This window comes from Chaetodon auriga, chromosome 15 (assembly GCF_051107435.1).
Source record: "Chaetodon auriga isolate fChaAug3 chromosome 15, fChaAug3.hap1, whole genome shotgun sequence".
Classification (NCBI taxonomy): domain Eukaryota; kingdom Metazoa; phylum Chordata; class Actinopteri; order Chaetodontiformes; family Chaetodontidae; genus Chaetodon; species Chaetodon auriga.
Window position 1 is genome coordinate 15958857 of NC_135088.1, and position 16356 is coordinate 15975212.

The window sequence follows — 16356 nt, forward strand, 5'->3', positions numbered from 1 at the left end:
TTAGCTTTCACCACTTCACTGTATGTCTCATATTTATGTCTCATATTTCAAGCAACATATTTCACTAACTGCTCTTTCATTATCCAACCTCTTGTCATTATGACTTCTTCAAACGTTGTTCAGTCATGCAGTTGTTGTGTTTTTACACTCTTCAACATTTTGTAGTCTACAAATGACTTCCCTGCAGTAGTCTATTACAGCAATTCTCTATGCGCTTTTCTCATAATGCATTTGGCTTCTGATTAACAAAAACTGCTGCTGTTCCCGTATCACAGATTGCTTTGCCAAGCTGCCAGTCTGTTTCCCCTTTAACACAGCACAAGCGAAAGCCCACATACACTTGGCATTAACACCGATGGAATTTGTTTTGACTGTTTCCCCCATTGTAGTATCATCAACACTGTCACCATCTCCATACCACCATGTTTTGCATTTTCTGATGTCTCCTTTCCTGCCTTGAACTGACACTGTAAATCACGTAAGTCATTAACTATTGATTCATTTACCACACTGGTCAACAGATCCTCAGGACGGTTATTTATTTTTTAAGTGCTTGCACTATTTTGCTGATATGTTTTGAGGAATCAAAAATGTATAAACCCTTCAGGTAAACTTCTTTTCACATTGCACCATAAAGTTATTTTCCTGAGGGCAGTTTGTGTTTCTTAGAGCATCTAAAACCACAGTCTTGTTCCCTTTGGCCCACCTCATCAATGACTTCTTGTAGACCCAGCATGATTTATATTTCTTCCACTTCTTGACAGGCCTTTATCGGCACTAAAGGCTGACCCTCTTGTATGTTACACTGCAAAAAAGAAGCATTGATGAATGGGTGGATATTAATAATTCATAAGCACACTATCCTTGAGCCGCTACCCTCCTAATTTCGACTGCAAATCGATTTCAGTCTGTTCATATTCTGACTTTGTTGCTTCCAGGGCTAGCTTTTAGCCTTTTTTTGTGCCACATCTTTACCTTGTAAAATGTTATCACCTCATCTAGATCCAAGGGGAGGCAACATCTCTTATATAAACAATAAAACCTACACATACGTACCTCCACCCACATATATATTGTGATTTCTTTTTTATTGTTAATTTTAAACCATCGGTTATGTTAAGAGCAGGTTCAGCCAGATTGCACAATAAAATGCAGCTGTAATCTCTCCCATATAGCACATACAAATGTTGTCTACATAAAACAAAGACAGTACATTAGAAGAGAAATGAACTAGGTCAATGGAAGAACGTGGAACACAGACAAATACTAAGTTTGATTTCTTAATCATATTATATATTATTCTGCTGTGTGTTGTTATAATAGATGGTATCGTGTTACTCTCACATATACTTTGCTGTCTAATGTCCCTTCACTTGAGACAATACTACCCTATTACTTTCAATACAACACGGGTGGTGGGTACTGTATGTACACTGCCTTGTAGTTTTGAGTATAACTGCTCCTGTCTGGTTTCTATTTTCATTTCTACTCTTATTTTTTATTGAATATTCTTCTTATGATTTCTTTCTTTCTTTTCACTTTTTTTTTTTTTTTTAACTTCTCTCTGTTAATCTGCGCTTTCTGTCCCTCACACTGCATTTGTCATGTTTTCAGCACTGACCAGGCTCGACAGACCGGATCCCAACGTCTGGCGGTGACGTCACCGACGGGGCGGGGCAAACATTCCAACCGCCGTCTACTTTTGTCTCTACGTGGAGGAGGCAGGACCGCAAGCTGGACGCTGTCTGGAGTTTCAGGCGCAACGACAGTGAGTACCAATGTCCTGGCAACTTCTAGACCAACGACCGTTTACTGCTAGAATTTGTCTCAGTAGCTTTTTGTAAAATAACATTCTTGTCCTAGCTTGTCCTCTCTGTGATAGCCGTTGTCCTGTGCTTGAAGGGGTGGCTTTGCGAGAGTAAACAGGGATAGTTTCCTGCCCATAAAACTTGCACGTCTGTCGTTAGCCGGCTAGCTTTAGCTACACCTTCAATGCAGCGTACTCGTTCTTACGGCGCTGAACAGGTCTGAACTAAATTAGTACTCTCAGCTAAATTAGTCTCACTTATTTAATTTGCGAGCAGGTAACTTTTAGTAGAAGTAACTCTTTCTCAAAGACACAGCTTTTTAAGTAGTAACTCCGCGTAGATGCTAATTTGAGTAATTTCAGTGTTAGTGTGCACAGGCTCCATGTTTTTTGCTGTCGCCTCATATTTGTGAATATGGAAAAATGTCCCAGTAAGAAGCACGTAAGTCTCAACCCTTTCGCACACCGCCGTTCGCCGGGGGATGCTGCGAGGGTGGAGCCTGCGCTAATTGTTAAAATGTTCCCGGTTTGTCCTTCTGATGACAGTTCACATGTTTTTCTGTTGACACTTGATGTGATGCCAGCACAGTTCTTTTGAACTAGTATGAGACGTTTGGACAGTGGATTTCCACTCGCATGAGTGGGTCTAGCTGATCCTATAAAAAAAAGACATTGCTCGTATAATCTGTATTAAAGTGGGTGTTACAGTACACTGTGAAAGTTAATTGTTTTAGCACTGAAAGGAGGCAGCCTGATTAGTTACTCTGTGCTTTTGAGCTCATGTAAAACAGTGGTTTATGTAAACTAGTTTATTGCTCTGAGTGATTTACCAGATTTTTCCTGTCCAGCCATCTGGAGCTGCAGAGCACTTACATCTGGGATCCCAGTTGTGGATCACTGTTGGGACAGGGTCGAGCGAAAATGCCTAATAGTATCAGACAGACCCACATTTGAACTTGAGAAATATTGTGACTTGGAACAAGAAGTGTGTTGTGAATACAGTCACTCATCAGCGGTCCTATTGCTTGCATTGCTGCTGTTTGCTGATGATTTTTGACTTTTTTCAGTATTTCTCGTTGTCTATCCAGGGTTAAAGACGCTGTGTGTTTGGGAAAATGTGTTAATTTGTTTAAGACAATCAGGCCTCAGGAGAGCAAATATTGTTAATTGTGTCAGCAGTGGAAAAAGTGCTGTTTGCATTTCATTTTGTGGGAAAGACAAGAGCTGTAATTCATTTTAACTCTGTGCCTGTCATTAGCCTGATTGATGTGGTCAAATTGCCCATGAGCTTGCATGTGTGGTATGAGTATGCTTCACAACAGCTGAAGTAAAATGCCACTTTCCCTTGTGCATGCTGCAGAACCACGTGAGAGCGCCTGCTGTAGGTGTTTTAAATACAGACATTACATGTCTGATGTTATCTCTGTGAAGACAAATCAGATAGGCAGGAAGGGTGAGGGAGTGTGCTTACATTTTATGCGCATGAACAGATTGTCCACTTTCTGTGCTGTCAGGATTTTAAACAGGTCCCTTGACGTGTTCCCTCACAGTGAAAGTGATCAAGTTATTAGATGCACTTGTCTTTGACTACTGTGTTTTTGTGCTCCTCTTTACGTGTTGTATTTTTTATTATTATTCCAATCAGAAAGCACTCTCTCTACAACCCCCTGAATTTATTTGTGAATAGAAAATGTTTCAAGTTCAAGTAGCAAGTTCTTAATGAGTCATTTATCCCCAAAGAAACTCTCTATGTCTGTGTCCCTTGTTTGTGTCTGGGGTCAGACACATAAAATGGCCTTGGACTAGAGAGGGATCCAGTGTCTTGCTCAAGAGCATGTGTCATGCTTGTCCGAGGAGGAGCACTTCGCAGTGACTGTAATTGCAAACCTGTGCAGGTGTGGTTGCTTACCTCTAGCATAAACAGCATACACACTGTTAATCATGGCACCTCCATAACCTGTCTAATGACATTCTTAAATGGTGGTTAGTAGGGATTCCTGTGGTAACGTCTTTTAAGCACAAACGTCCTTGATGTGCTGCATCCTTTGCTACAGCTATATACTTTCATTTGGTAAGAAGTTGCATTTTAGAGAGAGCAAGTTTTAGAGAGTAACTGCTCACATTTAGGGATACTGTCAAGGGACTATTTCATTTGAATATTTCCATGGTGATTCACGGTATATGCTAGCTTGGTGAGCGTTTATGATACTCCTAAACCCAGCCCATGGTGTTGAGTTTGCAGCTGGACATGATGTCAGAGTTGTGTAAACTCCACATACAGCATTTGTTGTCGTCACCTCCTCCTTACCTGTCAGGATGGCCGTGCTTATCTTTTCCACACAGCCTGAAGAGGAAGTAAAGGGCTGGTGTTACAGACAGCTTGGTGTTTACGAGTCAGTTTGCATCACATCTGCAGGCGATTGTGACTGAGTAAAAATGTTCGAATTCTTGCAGAGCATGTTGGGTGTGTGCGTATGAGCTTGACCACACTTGGGAAGAGTGCCCAAATCTATTTGTGTGCCTCATATTTCCCATGTAACTGTGTGGATGAAACACTGGCAGGACGGGGTGTGTCAGCTCTACACATTTAACTCAGCCATCTGGGATCAGCCCTCTGCTTTAAATTGACTGAAAGATCCATCAAAGGCGATTGTAAACAGCGTCAACGTGCTGTTTTTGGCTCCGCAATTAAAGCTGGTGCTTGGACAGAAATACTTGTGTATGGGTGATATCTAGTTGCAAAACAAGAGCAAGAGAACTGAGAGGACATCTTGAAGGAATGGTGAATTAAAGACTACAAGACAAGTCCAGTGGGTCTTGTTTTGCTACTGCTAGATATCACGTGACCTGGATACTGACAACTTACACAGATGTAGAACTTGAGTCTTTAGTTTTTATTTTATGTTACTGCATCCCACTGGAGCTTTTTGAATCCCTCCTTATTTTTAGTCTAAAGTTAAAAATTTCAATTTTGGAAATATATTCCAAATATTTTTTGTTATTGTATTTATTAGTCAAAAGAATGGCAGCAACATTTTGATATTAAAACTCTTGCTCTGTAGCCGAGCCCCAACTGATTTGGACTCTGTCAGTAGTATTGATGTCCTTTCAGGCGTACATGAGCCGAGTTTGCTGTTGCACTTAGTTGAGGAGTGCAGGAATTTTCTCTTCTCTCGAAGTCCACCGTTCAGCTGTCAAAGCCAGCAACTGTCTTTGGAGCCTGACACTCTGAACTCATTTTCTAGCATTACACAGGACTTATTGCCGTGGTTTGTGACAGTGACTACAAACCCTCTATTCTTCTATTGCAGCAGTGATACGTCTCACATTTGTCTGTTGCCATCTGTGCCCTTGCTCCATGTACTTAACCCCTCTTCTGTTTCCAGTCTCCCTCTGTCGAGGGTGTGACAAGGGCTGGCAAAGACGTAATGTTTGTCGGCCCTTATTGTAGCTGGGCTGACTTCAGCAGCCACATTTCACATCCTTCTGGAGAGAAGTTAAATATAGCAACGCTGGCATCGTCATTTTCCTAATCGTTTACTCAGGAGTTTGTGCTTGCCACGATTTAGTGTTACTTTGTAGAAGAAAAACACCCTGTTCTCTGGGCTTCATAGAGTGGCATTTAAAAGCATCTCTGTTAGTGTTTTTGCTGATTAAAGTGACAAATGTGCCCGTATTACTGTTGTTCCCAGTTTTCTACTGTTTTACATCTCATTTGACAACAAGCTTATTTTTGATTTTGTCAGTCAAAGTTTTGTCATTTCATCAGTTTGTTTTGTTTGGGAGAGTAGCATTACAGGAACTGAGTCACATCTTGACCACATGGCTACTGTTGAATCATCTTTCATGAATACTATTAATAGTTTCATTCATGAAAGAGGATGCACGGTTACTGGACTTTTGTTCATTGTTTCTCTGCTTGACTGTGTGCCTGTGAGGCTGCTGTGGCCACAGAAAGACTGGCTGAAAGCACTCAAAGAAAGTCACCCATTCAAGCATAGATTACTTTTAAGAATTATTTCTTATAATCAGGTAGATTATGATCCATTTGACTAACTAGACAGTCAGCTATTTCCTAATATGGTTTTAAACATGCGGTACTGTGGAAACCAGAAATGGCCTTGCCCAGGATTTCTGACTAATACACGGTGAAAAGCAACAATCTGTACTTTAAATCAGGGAATGGGAACACTTTTCTGTCTGGAAAAATCTGTGATCTCCAGTTGACCGCAGTATAAGCCTCATCTTTGTTTTCTGAACACTTGTGTTCGAAAGGAATGCCAACACACCAGTTTAGTCATCGAGAGCCAGGCAGTACACCCTGCCTACCTCTCTGTAAGTGAAGCTCGATCTGCCTAGGCCTCATGCATTCCTCTGCCACTACTGAACGGGAAGGAGGTACTCAGAGGAATTCCTCATTCTCTGTGATTTTCAAATGGTTGCGTTGCCCTCGGAGGAGTTCAGAAACACAGAGTTCTTAGTCAAGCAAAGGAACTTTCAGAATAACTGTACTCTCCTAGCTGTAGTCTTGTTATGTGAATTTAGTCTTCACACATTTAAATGATTGTTTTCAGCTGGGTGGGGACACTTACCTCAGCTAAAATTTTTAAGTATAACCCATACAAATACCTGATAGAAGAGCCTCAAGGTCCTTTACGTTTCAGAGGGGCAGCCCTCACAGAAGGCTCACAAATATTCCAGATGTTGCATTGTGACATAAAACTGGATGCGCTCTCCATCGCTTTTCATTACAGCTGAGCTAGCTCAGTTTGCTTGAAAGAATATTTAAAGCCTAAAATAAAATGACTGAATTTCATTTGTAGGACAGATAAAAGGGCAAAAGGAGATACAGTCAAAGTGGTCAGTTTGAGAGGATTTGGACGTTCTGTTTGTGTCTGGAGTTACTCTGGCTGTTTTTTGTTTGTTTTTTTTTACAACATGGGTTCATTGCTATACAATGGAGCTAACAGGAAATTACTTTGATTATGGGAGAGAGACGTACTTGGAAAAGGAAAAAGAGCTCAAGCAAGAAACTGCAGAGAACAGTAGATATGATCAGCAGGGGTGGGGATGAGCGGGCGGGGTCGGGTACATGAGGTACAGCTTTAAGATTTTTAGACGGGACAGAAGATACTGAAGGTATTTTGTTCTGCCGAGAGTGGAAAGGTCACTTCTCCATTGCAAAGGAGGCAGATAAGTTGAGGCTGGTCTGTGATCTGAGGAGCAGGACAGCGAGCAGTGAGAGGGTTGACTCAAGTTAAGGGGGCTGAAGGCACAGAAGGTTACGGCAGTCTGGATGCAATTCAGGGGCAGAAATGTGGTTTGTGGGAGGCTGATCGAGATTGGGTTCCACTCAAGTCTTTTATTCGCTCATTTTCTTCTCCACAGTCTCACCTCTCTCTGACTGACCACCTCAGGTCAATCACAGTAAAATGTCTGCAAAGATAACACAGGAGGAAAAGGAGGAGATGAGGGAGATCTTTTCAAAAATTGGTGAGTAGATTTTATCATGTCTGTCATTAATGAGGACATTTAATAATCGTGTAATCAAAATATGTACTGGTTACAGCTTGTTAAGACTGTTATTTCTTTCTGTTTTATATCACTGTACACTGTTTTATATCTTTGTTACAGGAGTTTTCAGCCCATGTCCTGATGTCTGATGGTATCTAATGGTTCGTTTTGTCTTCCTGTAGATCTGGACAGCGATGGGCATATCTGTGATTTTGAACTCAATGAACTCCTTAAAAATGCCGGCCATGCTCTACCAGGATACGTGGTTCGAGAGATCATCCAGAAACTCGACCGTAACAAGGATAATAAGATCAGCTTTGACGAGTTTCTGGCGGTAGGTCAAGTGGAACTCACCTTCTGTTGGTCTTTGTTTTCTCTTCTGCCAATAAGCACCTCGCCCTCCTGAATGGAGCCGGTATGCAAAGCAACTTTTAGCAGCTATATGCATGGCAGAGTTGAAAAGCCTCTACAAACCACACACACACACACACACACACACACACACACACATACTCAAGGAATGTGGAAGTGAGGTCAGCAAAGTGGGTGCGTGAGTTCCAGTATTTTCAGCAGTGATGAGGGAGCAGTCATTTAGGGAGAGCAGCCATTCACGGAGCAACTGTGTTCAGATGTGCCATTTAAGGGTGCATTGCTGTTCAGTTGAAAAACTTGGATTTGGCTGTTAAACTGTGTTCATGTGCTGGCGGGAAGGGAGGACCACAGTGGACTTCCAGTTAGCTACTGAAAGGCACTGCTCCATTGTGTTAGTTGGGCGTGTGTTAAACTGTAAAACATGTTCTTAGGTAACGATAACAACCCAAGTTTAATGCATGGGGAGTGAATGTGGATGTCCTCTTTACTGCCCATGGATGTGAGTGTTAAGATAAAGAAAAAAAAAAAGCTTTTTGCTAATTTGCAGAAATTAATGGAATTGTCTGTGAAAGGTCATGATTTTCTCGTTGTGGTTACCTCTTTAACCTAGAGTGCCCAAAAATGTGTATGACTCTTGTGTATGTTTGTGATGAATTGTGCTGTGCTTTTTAAACAAGTCTCACTGTGCCAGGCTAAATAGCTCATTGTGGTCACACTCAGCGTCTGTGGGGCTGAGATCACCGATGAAGCAGAGATAACTTCGGCTTCAGGAAATATCACGCCTATTAGCATAGAATATGTTTTGTCAAAGCAGCTTTGTCTGAAGCAGCTCACATGCTGTGCGTTACTGATAAGCTGCATACAGTATGAGCTCACATCGCAGAGCTCTCTATGGCCCCTTTAGTTGTTGTTGAGACTCATTTAGTGTTTACAGATAATTATTTAATATTGGGATGTAGGGACAAGCCTGAGGGTGGTGTTTGTGTCAAGGATGATAACAGCCATAGCTCTAGCGGTTTAGTGTTACTGTTGATGACACTAATGACATACTGGCACTCACACAGTCAACACTGTAGTACTTAGATGTGTAGTGAGTGCACAGTCGCACTTTACATCACTACACTGTACTTAAATGCACAACACAACATCAGCAGCTTTTATGAACCCATCAACACGACATCTTCCTGGACCTCAGTCACTAGCCTAGATGTTCGCCGTGTCTTCTCAGCCCTTCAGCTTCCAGGTTGACTTTATGCTTTCACGCCAGCGAGGAGAAACCTGAGCAGTGCTGTTGTCTGCCGAGTGACCTTGGCTGTCATGATGGGTAGCAGGAGCTGGACAAGACAGCAAGGGACGCAAACAACAGTAAAACAAGCGAAGATGTTTGAGGCTTTTGCACAGACTTACTGCAGCTTAAGTTTCTGTCTTTTTGATTGTGAGGTCTTAATAGATTTGCAGATATACAGAGAGATATACAAATCAATGGGCACTTTATTAGATACACATGTACATGAAGTAATTTACATAAAGTCTAGTTTTTGTTTTGTTTTTTAGTTTTTTGATACTGTCATAAAGGTATTATTTACATTTTATGTTTTTGCATTGAGGTATTGTGTCTGTGTCTAGTTAGTGGTGGATTGCGATTGAGTTGTGCTGGACTGCTTTGTATTCAGGTGCCACCCTCATGTGGTCACCTCACCTTCATGTCACACAATATATTTCAGCATAAATAACAGTGTAGGATGGTAGTGGCACGGTGGTGCTTTGTCTCTGAGCGTTCTCCGGTCTCTTTTTAGATCGTGCAGGAGCTGAGGAGCAGTGAAATCGCGAAAACTTTCCGCAAAGCCATCAACAGAAAAGAAGGCATCCTGGCTATCGGAGGGATGTGTGAAGGCACACAACACTCGTTCTCTGGTAATGTTTCCTTCCTCTCTCCAGCCGCTGTTAAAGCTTGTCATAAACTGTTGACTTTGTACCCTCTGCGCTCCAGCTACAGAAGCGCCATTTACCATCGAAGAAACCCATAATGGACAATGTGACCCGCTGAAATGGGTCATTATGAGCGATACTGTTACATTATGTTGTTTAAATTGAGCGTTTAACTGATGCCTGTTTATGATCATCGTTACAGAGGAGGAGCGATATGCCTTTGTGAACTGGATCAACACTGCTCTGGCCAAGGACTCGGACTGCAACCATGTCCTGCCCATGGACCCCAACACAGACTCTCTCTTCACGTCTGTCGGAGACGGTATAGTCCTCTGGTAAGAGTTTTCACTTCAAGCTAGCAACACAACTCCTCCCTCCCTCACCTGTGAAGTAAATGTCAAATACCTGCGTCTCACTGCACCTAATGTTGTGATCACATTCTGGCTGAGGAAAAGACAAATACCAGCCTGTGTTGGGGAATGTCAGTCAACCACCACAACATTCTGCCTCGCATTACAGATGAGATGTTGATACTATTACAGAACTATTACATTCATTAGAAAAATATCCATAAATGATTCTTCCATGTATAAATCGCTTTTTGTCAAATCACCAGTTTAAGGGTCACAAATATCAGCAGAAAATGACTTAAACATATCATCATATTGGGTTGAATGGCAGTTAACATTGAACAGGTAAAAAAGGTTTTAAGTCTTACAAGTAATCAACAATTTGTCATGTTGGTTGTTAGATGAGCACAAAGCAGATTGTAGAGCTGAAAAGTGATGTTTCTTATAGTATTGGCATTTTGCCAATTGTTACATGTGCATGCATTGTCTTTATATTGCCTTGATCTCCACAACGAGAGGCAAAATTTGTAAAAAGTTTAAATGAGGCACTTTTGCTCTTTGTTAGTATTCAGTATATACAAGGAATGAGGGGAGAGAGAGATGTGCGATGACATGCGACATAGTTCCCCAGCTGGACTCTGGGGACATTGCAATTACTTGGTCGGAATGTTAAACAGCTTGGCCACAAGGAAAATTGTATTTTGTTCCTGAGTTCCTGAAAGAGTTTGCACACATTCATTCATCTTTTGTCAACAATGAGTATTTGGGCTGCTGTCTTTGCCTTATTTAACATTGTCATCTATGTGTTTTTGTTCATTTGCACAGCAAAATGATCAACCTGTCCGTGCCAGACACTATCGATGAGAGGACTATAAATAAGAAGAAGCTGACACCGTTTACAATACAGGTCAGCTCAATTTGCTCTTTCCAGGGCTGAAGTTTCTCTTAACTTTGTACTTGAATTTTCCAACAGCTGACTCTTTGAAACTTTCAGGAGAATCTGAACCTGGCCCTGAACTCGGCTTCTGCTATTGGCTGCCATGTGGTGAACATTGGCGCTTTAGACCTGAAGGAGGGGAAGCCTCACCTGGTGCTGGGCCTCCTGTGGCAGATCATCAAGATCGGTCTGTTTGCCGACATCGAGCTCAGCAGAAATGAAGGTACAGGCCGTAGTTGATAGAGACATCACATAGCTCATATTTGAGTCTGTGTTCCTATCACCAGCGTCTCCTCATCTGTTGTCAAGTAGCTTAACTGATCATTAACACTCCTCGACAGCACTGGCAGCATTGCTGAGAGACGGGGAGACCCTGGAGGACCTGATGAAGCTGTCTCCAGAAGAGCTGCTGTTGCGCTGGGCAAACTTTCACCTGGAAAATGCTGGCTGGCAGAAGATCAACAACTTCAGCTGTGACATCAAGGTGAGCCTGAATCCAGTATTTAAACACTAGATGCAGGTTGTAGGTAGTATACTTAGAAAATAAAAAGTTTTGGTTTTACATTCTTTTGGAGGTGTTTGTTTTTTTTTTCACTGGTTTATTTCCAACACAATTATCTGTCTGCACACTGGGCCAGGCAGTGCATGATTATGTTTGCACAAACTCACTTTAATATTTGCCTACACTGGTCCAAAAATGGTATTGAAAGGGCAGCGTCTTTTAGCTGTCAGCAGATCGAGACGTGTTTGTTAGCATAGTTTATGTACACATTTTGTGGTTAAAAAGTGCTTTTGTTTCTTTGCCTACTAAGGAAATTCAGATGAATAATAACAATTATTGTGTCAGATGTACAGTATTTGTTGGGAGGATATTGCATGACACTCTGAGGCCACTCCATAAATCCACCAGGCAGGTACACAAGCTACTGCACCTGTCTTTTGCACCTGTCTGGTTGTCTGTGTATTTTCTTCTCATGCCATGTCTTGCTTGACCATTGTTTGCTTTAATTCTATGAAATGCAATGAGTAATGTCATAGCTTATACTTAATAAATGCCTAACCCAAAGCATCTGCATTTAAGCAGGTGGCAGACAACATACAAAACTTGTTTGACGCAGTAAGAGTTGCTCACAGGCAGTTTCAAGTTTATCAGTACCTCACTAAGAGTACAGCTTTCTTAATGAAACAAAACTTACAAGTATGTTACACGATGGATTTTCTCGCTCGTTCATTTGTACATTTTTTTTTTTTTGTTTATATTGTTTTGCAGGACTCAAAGGCCTATTTCCACCTCCTGAATCAAATCTCTCCAAAAGGCACTGAGGAAGACCAGCCACGCATAGACATTGACATGAGCGGCTTCAGTGTAAGCGCTGTGACAGGCGGCACTCACCGTTGAGTATCTCCAGCACATGGTAACAGCTGTACGGTGTGTCTGATGTGAGGCTGTGCTCTGTGTGTTGTTCAGGAGAGAGACGACATAAGGAGGGCAGAGGCCATGCTGCAGCAGGCCGACAAGCTCGGCTGTCGACAGTTTGTCACCCCAGCTGACGTCGTCAGCGGAAACCCCAAACTCAACCTTGCCTTTGTGGCCAATCTGTTCAACAAATATCCAGCGCTGACCAAACCTGAGAATGAGGACATCGACTGGGGACTGTTGGAAGGTGGGTATGGAGAGCAGAAGAAGTCAGTTTTCGATTGGATCGTTAACGTTCAGTATTCCAGCCGTGTAGTTGTTCCACGTATCTCCCAGTATCCATATCTATAACCATCATGGAGGTCCACTGGTGTGTTGTTGTGCCTTCTAAGTTGTTTTCAGCTGTGGACTGAATTAGTCTTCAGTTCTTGTCCCTCTGAACTTGGTCTTAAACCTCCAGAAAACTTGTGTAAATCTATATAAAATTAAATATTCATGACTAGGTGAGCAACAAAGTTAAAGTTCAGACCTCTGAGAATTATTTAGAAAGAGCTGATGAGACGGACAAGCTGCATATTTAGAAATATACTCACTATTACTGAGGCCTCCAGTATGGTCACCAGCTGTGTCACCTGACATCCCCCTAAATCCCATGATCCTCTGCTGTCTAGGTGAGACACGAGAAGAGAGGACATTCCGAAACTGGATGAACTCTCTGGGAGTGAACCCACATGTCAATCATCTGTATGGGTACGTGCCACAATCGAAATCCTGAACACAGTTAATCTCTGTTTGTACACACCTGGTGGGGTCTTCTATTCTTCTCTTTTATCTTCTTTAATTTGAATGTTTATCAAACAGAGACCTACAGGATGCCATGGTAATCCTTCAACTCTATGAGAAGATTAAAGTGCCCGTTGATTGGAACAGCAAGGTCAACAAGCCGCCTTACCCCAAGATCGGAACCAACATGAAGAAGGTAAATCAGATTCATTTTCAATCAGTCCGAGTGGAGGGAAAAAAAGAAAGGTTTTGGCTGTTTAAACAGCTATTTTCATTTTGTGCCCTCAGTTGGAGAATTGTAACTATGCAGTGGAACTGGGCAAAACAGCCAAGTTCTCCCTCGTTGGCATCGGCGGGCAGGACTTGAACGATGGCAACGCTACCCTGACTCTGGCAATGGTGTGGCAGCTGATGAGAAGGTAAAACACAACTGCATCAGGATCACTTCAGAAAAGAGGAAAATAGAAATGGAAATACTGCATCGCATTATTTAATACTTAAAGTAATGAGAACAAGTATTTTCTTTATGCATCATGATATATTTAGAACAAAAAAATGACAAATGAGGGCCTCCAGATGTATTTTTTTGGAACCAGGAGACTCAGAAGTCGGTTACTCTCAAGGGATTACTGAGCTTTTCTGAAGAGGAAAAAACAAATCAAACCGTTCGGTTGATTGGATACACGACCACGACGCTAAATGAATACTGCTGCATCCAGCCGCCGTTTTGTTTTTCAGTCAGTGTGTCTCTGTGTGGTATTTTCAAACACTACAATCACCATTGTCTTCATTGTCAGATTCACAGTGAAAACTGTATATTTACTGTAAACCGTTTCAAAGGAGCTGCTAGTTGGTAACTTCTATTCCATGCCAGTGGTGTTGTTAATGTGTGTGTTCCTCCACGTTGAGACCACATTTCCATAAACTCTGTTGCCTCCCTGTCACAAAGGATGTGTGTTGACATGTTTAGTAGTTTCCCGCAATTCATGTGCTTTGTGTCAGAGTTAGCAGTGTCTGAGTGACCCAAAAATCACAGCGAAGCAGAAGTCTGGGCTGCAATTAAAGTTTGGTGTCTGTTCTTAAAATGCAAGATTAGAATTCAAGTTTCTTCTGTGGTCTTTTGTTTTTTAAGAGGAATTAAACTGGAGCGTTCGGTTCGTATGCGTAACAAACGCGCTGCCTCTCCACTCTCTCAGATATACGTTGAATGTACTGGAGGAACTGGGTGACGGACAGAAAGTGAATGATGACATCATTTTAAAGTGGGTGAACAAAACGTTGGCAGATGCTGGAAAATCAACCAAGATCTCAAGCTTTAAGGTGAATTTAAGTTTCCTCCATACATTTTCCCATGAGTCAGGCATGCCTGTGTATTCCATCCTTAATCTGAGTGCCGTGTGGTGATCAGGACAAGGAGATCAGCAGCAGTTTGGCGGTACTGGAACTGATAGACGCCATCCAGCCCGGCAGCATCAGCTACGACCTGATAAAAACCGGCAACCTCTCCGAAGACGACAAGCTGGAGAACGCCAAGTACGATTTTTCTGTGCCAAAAAGAGAGAGAGAAGCAGCAGTTAATCTGGAAACTGAACAATTTTAAACAAGTCAACCTTTTTGTTGTTCACAGATACGCCGTCTCTATGGCGAGGAAGATCGGAGCCCGTGTCTACGCTCTCCCAGAAGATCTCGTGGAGGTCAAGCCGAAAATGGTGATGACAGTCTTTGCCTGCTTGATGGGTCGGGGGATGAAGCGAGTCTAAGGCACTGGCTGGGATCATTGTGACACTTACCAAACTCATACCCACAAGCCATTATTGTTATGAAAGAGCTCCACCAACTGAAGGAATGAAGAATGTTTATTTTTGTTGTTGTTGTTGTTGTTGAATGAGAATAACACAACGGTATGAAGTCAAAATTTGCATGTATCCCTGCCTCTTTTGAGGTGTCTACCGAAGAATAATGTGCAGTCCTCTTATTTAAAGTGAGTCAACAACACTAAAATTTTTAAAGAGATGGGTCTCCTGTTACAGAGGACAACTTGTTACTTTCAATATGCAGAAGTTTTGATGTATAAGAATGCTGTCTTTTTTTTTTTTTTATAAAGCCAGTATGCATATTTCCAGCTGCAAGGTTGTTTACATATTTTTACTCAGACTGATAAGTAAAGTATATCCTTGACTAAGCAACACACATTCCGGAATATCGCACTTAACCAATACATGCTCGACAAGGTGAGAAAAGACCAAAAAAAAAAAACAACAGGTGGGATGTTTAGGTGCAGCACATGTCAGAAAACACCCAAACATTCCCCGGCACTTAGAGCTCAAGCATGTATTAATAACTGGCACCATAAAGTTCTACATACAGGAACCATACGGTCAGATGAGAGTAATGGCCGGCCTGATGTGCTGTCTGTATTCTTGTGCGCGTCTTTTGTTTGTGTCTTGGGATTATGACTTAAGGTAAATGCTGTTTTTAGGTGTCCAGTCTCTGTCGTTCTGGGCTTCTGTTTTTTTTTTTTGTTTTTTTTGTGTGTGTGTGTGTGTGTGTGTGTATGTGTGTGTCTGTTACGTCGGATGAGGAGCAGGCTGACTGGACTCTCCTGGCTTCTGCTGTGCCTTCCTCTTGTCTCAAAGACGACTTGTACTCACGCTTTAAGGTTTTCCCTTTTTTCTATTGTATTCAACATTACCAAATATAAACAGTAACTTCATTCCAGGTAGTTTCCCAATATTCTACGACAGTGGCCAAATTGTATTTGGTCTGTTTGTCTACTCTTAAGTGCTTTACATGTAACAATAAATATGAATTGAAAACTGCTCCTGTGTTTCGTCTCTATAGTTTATAATGTCAAAATTGTTCAAAATATCAACGGTATGGTCATTTTGAGGCTGCAGCTTGTGGTGCTGTTTCTCACATTCAGTCTAAATGGGGTGGACAAAATAATAGAAACACCTGACAATGCAATACATTTCACTAACATTTAAAGGAACTGTTCAACACTGGTGTTTGTCACTTAAATACTCACAGCAGCTGCTCTGCGTAGCTTAGCATAAAGCCTGAAAATGGGGAAACAGCTAGCCTGGCTCTGTGCAACATAAGTATTAACCACTTACCAGCGCCTTTTATCATCAGCCTATAAATCAGAACCGAAGCATAAATACGTCAATTAGTAGTTTTACGGGGGGTATAAACCAGATGCAGTGACTTTCTGGAGTCTACATAGCTGGTTCCCCCTGCTTCCAGT

At 41.9% G+C, this 16356-nt stretch overlaps 1 protein-coding gene across 2 annotated transcripts; it reads left to right on the top strand.

Moving 5' to 3' along the window:
• The first annotated feature begins 1710 nt into the window (after positions 1–1710).
• LOC143333020 (plastin-3) lies at positions 1711–15927 on the top strand. 2 transcript variants are annotated; one of them, XM_076750935.1, is made up of 16 exons: positions 1711–1768; positions 7196–7300; positions 7504–7655; positions 9490–9607; positions 9825–9957; positions 10798–10879; positions 10967–11132; positions 11251–11393; positions 12180–12275; positions 12378–12573; positions 12998–13076; positions 13188–13305; positions 13398–13528; positions 14306–14429; positions 14518–14642; positions 14737–15927. In XM_076750935.1, exons 2-16 carry the CDS (start codon positions 7240–7242, stop codon positions 14867–14869), a joined length of 1857 nt encoding a protein of 618 aa, XP_076607050.1. In that variant the 5' UTR covers positions 1711–1768; positions 7196–7239; the 3' UTR covers positions 14870–15927. The 2 variants fall into 2 exon arrangements, with proteins under 2 accessions (XP_076607050.1, XP_076607051.1); XM_076750936.1 differs by lacking the exon at positions 1711–1768 and adding an exon at positions 6942–7088.
• Positions 15928–16356: the final 429 nt, after the last annotated feature.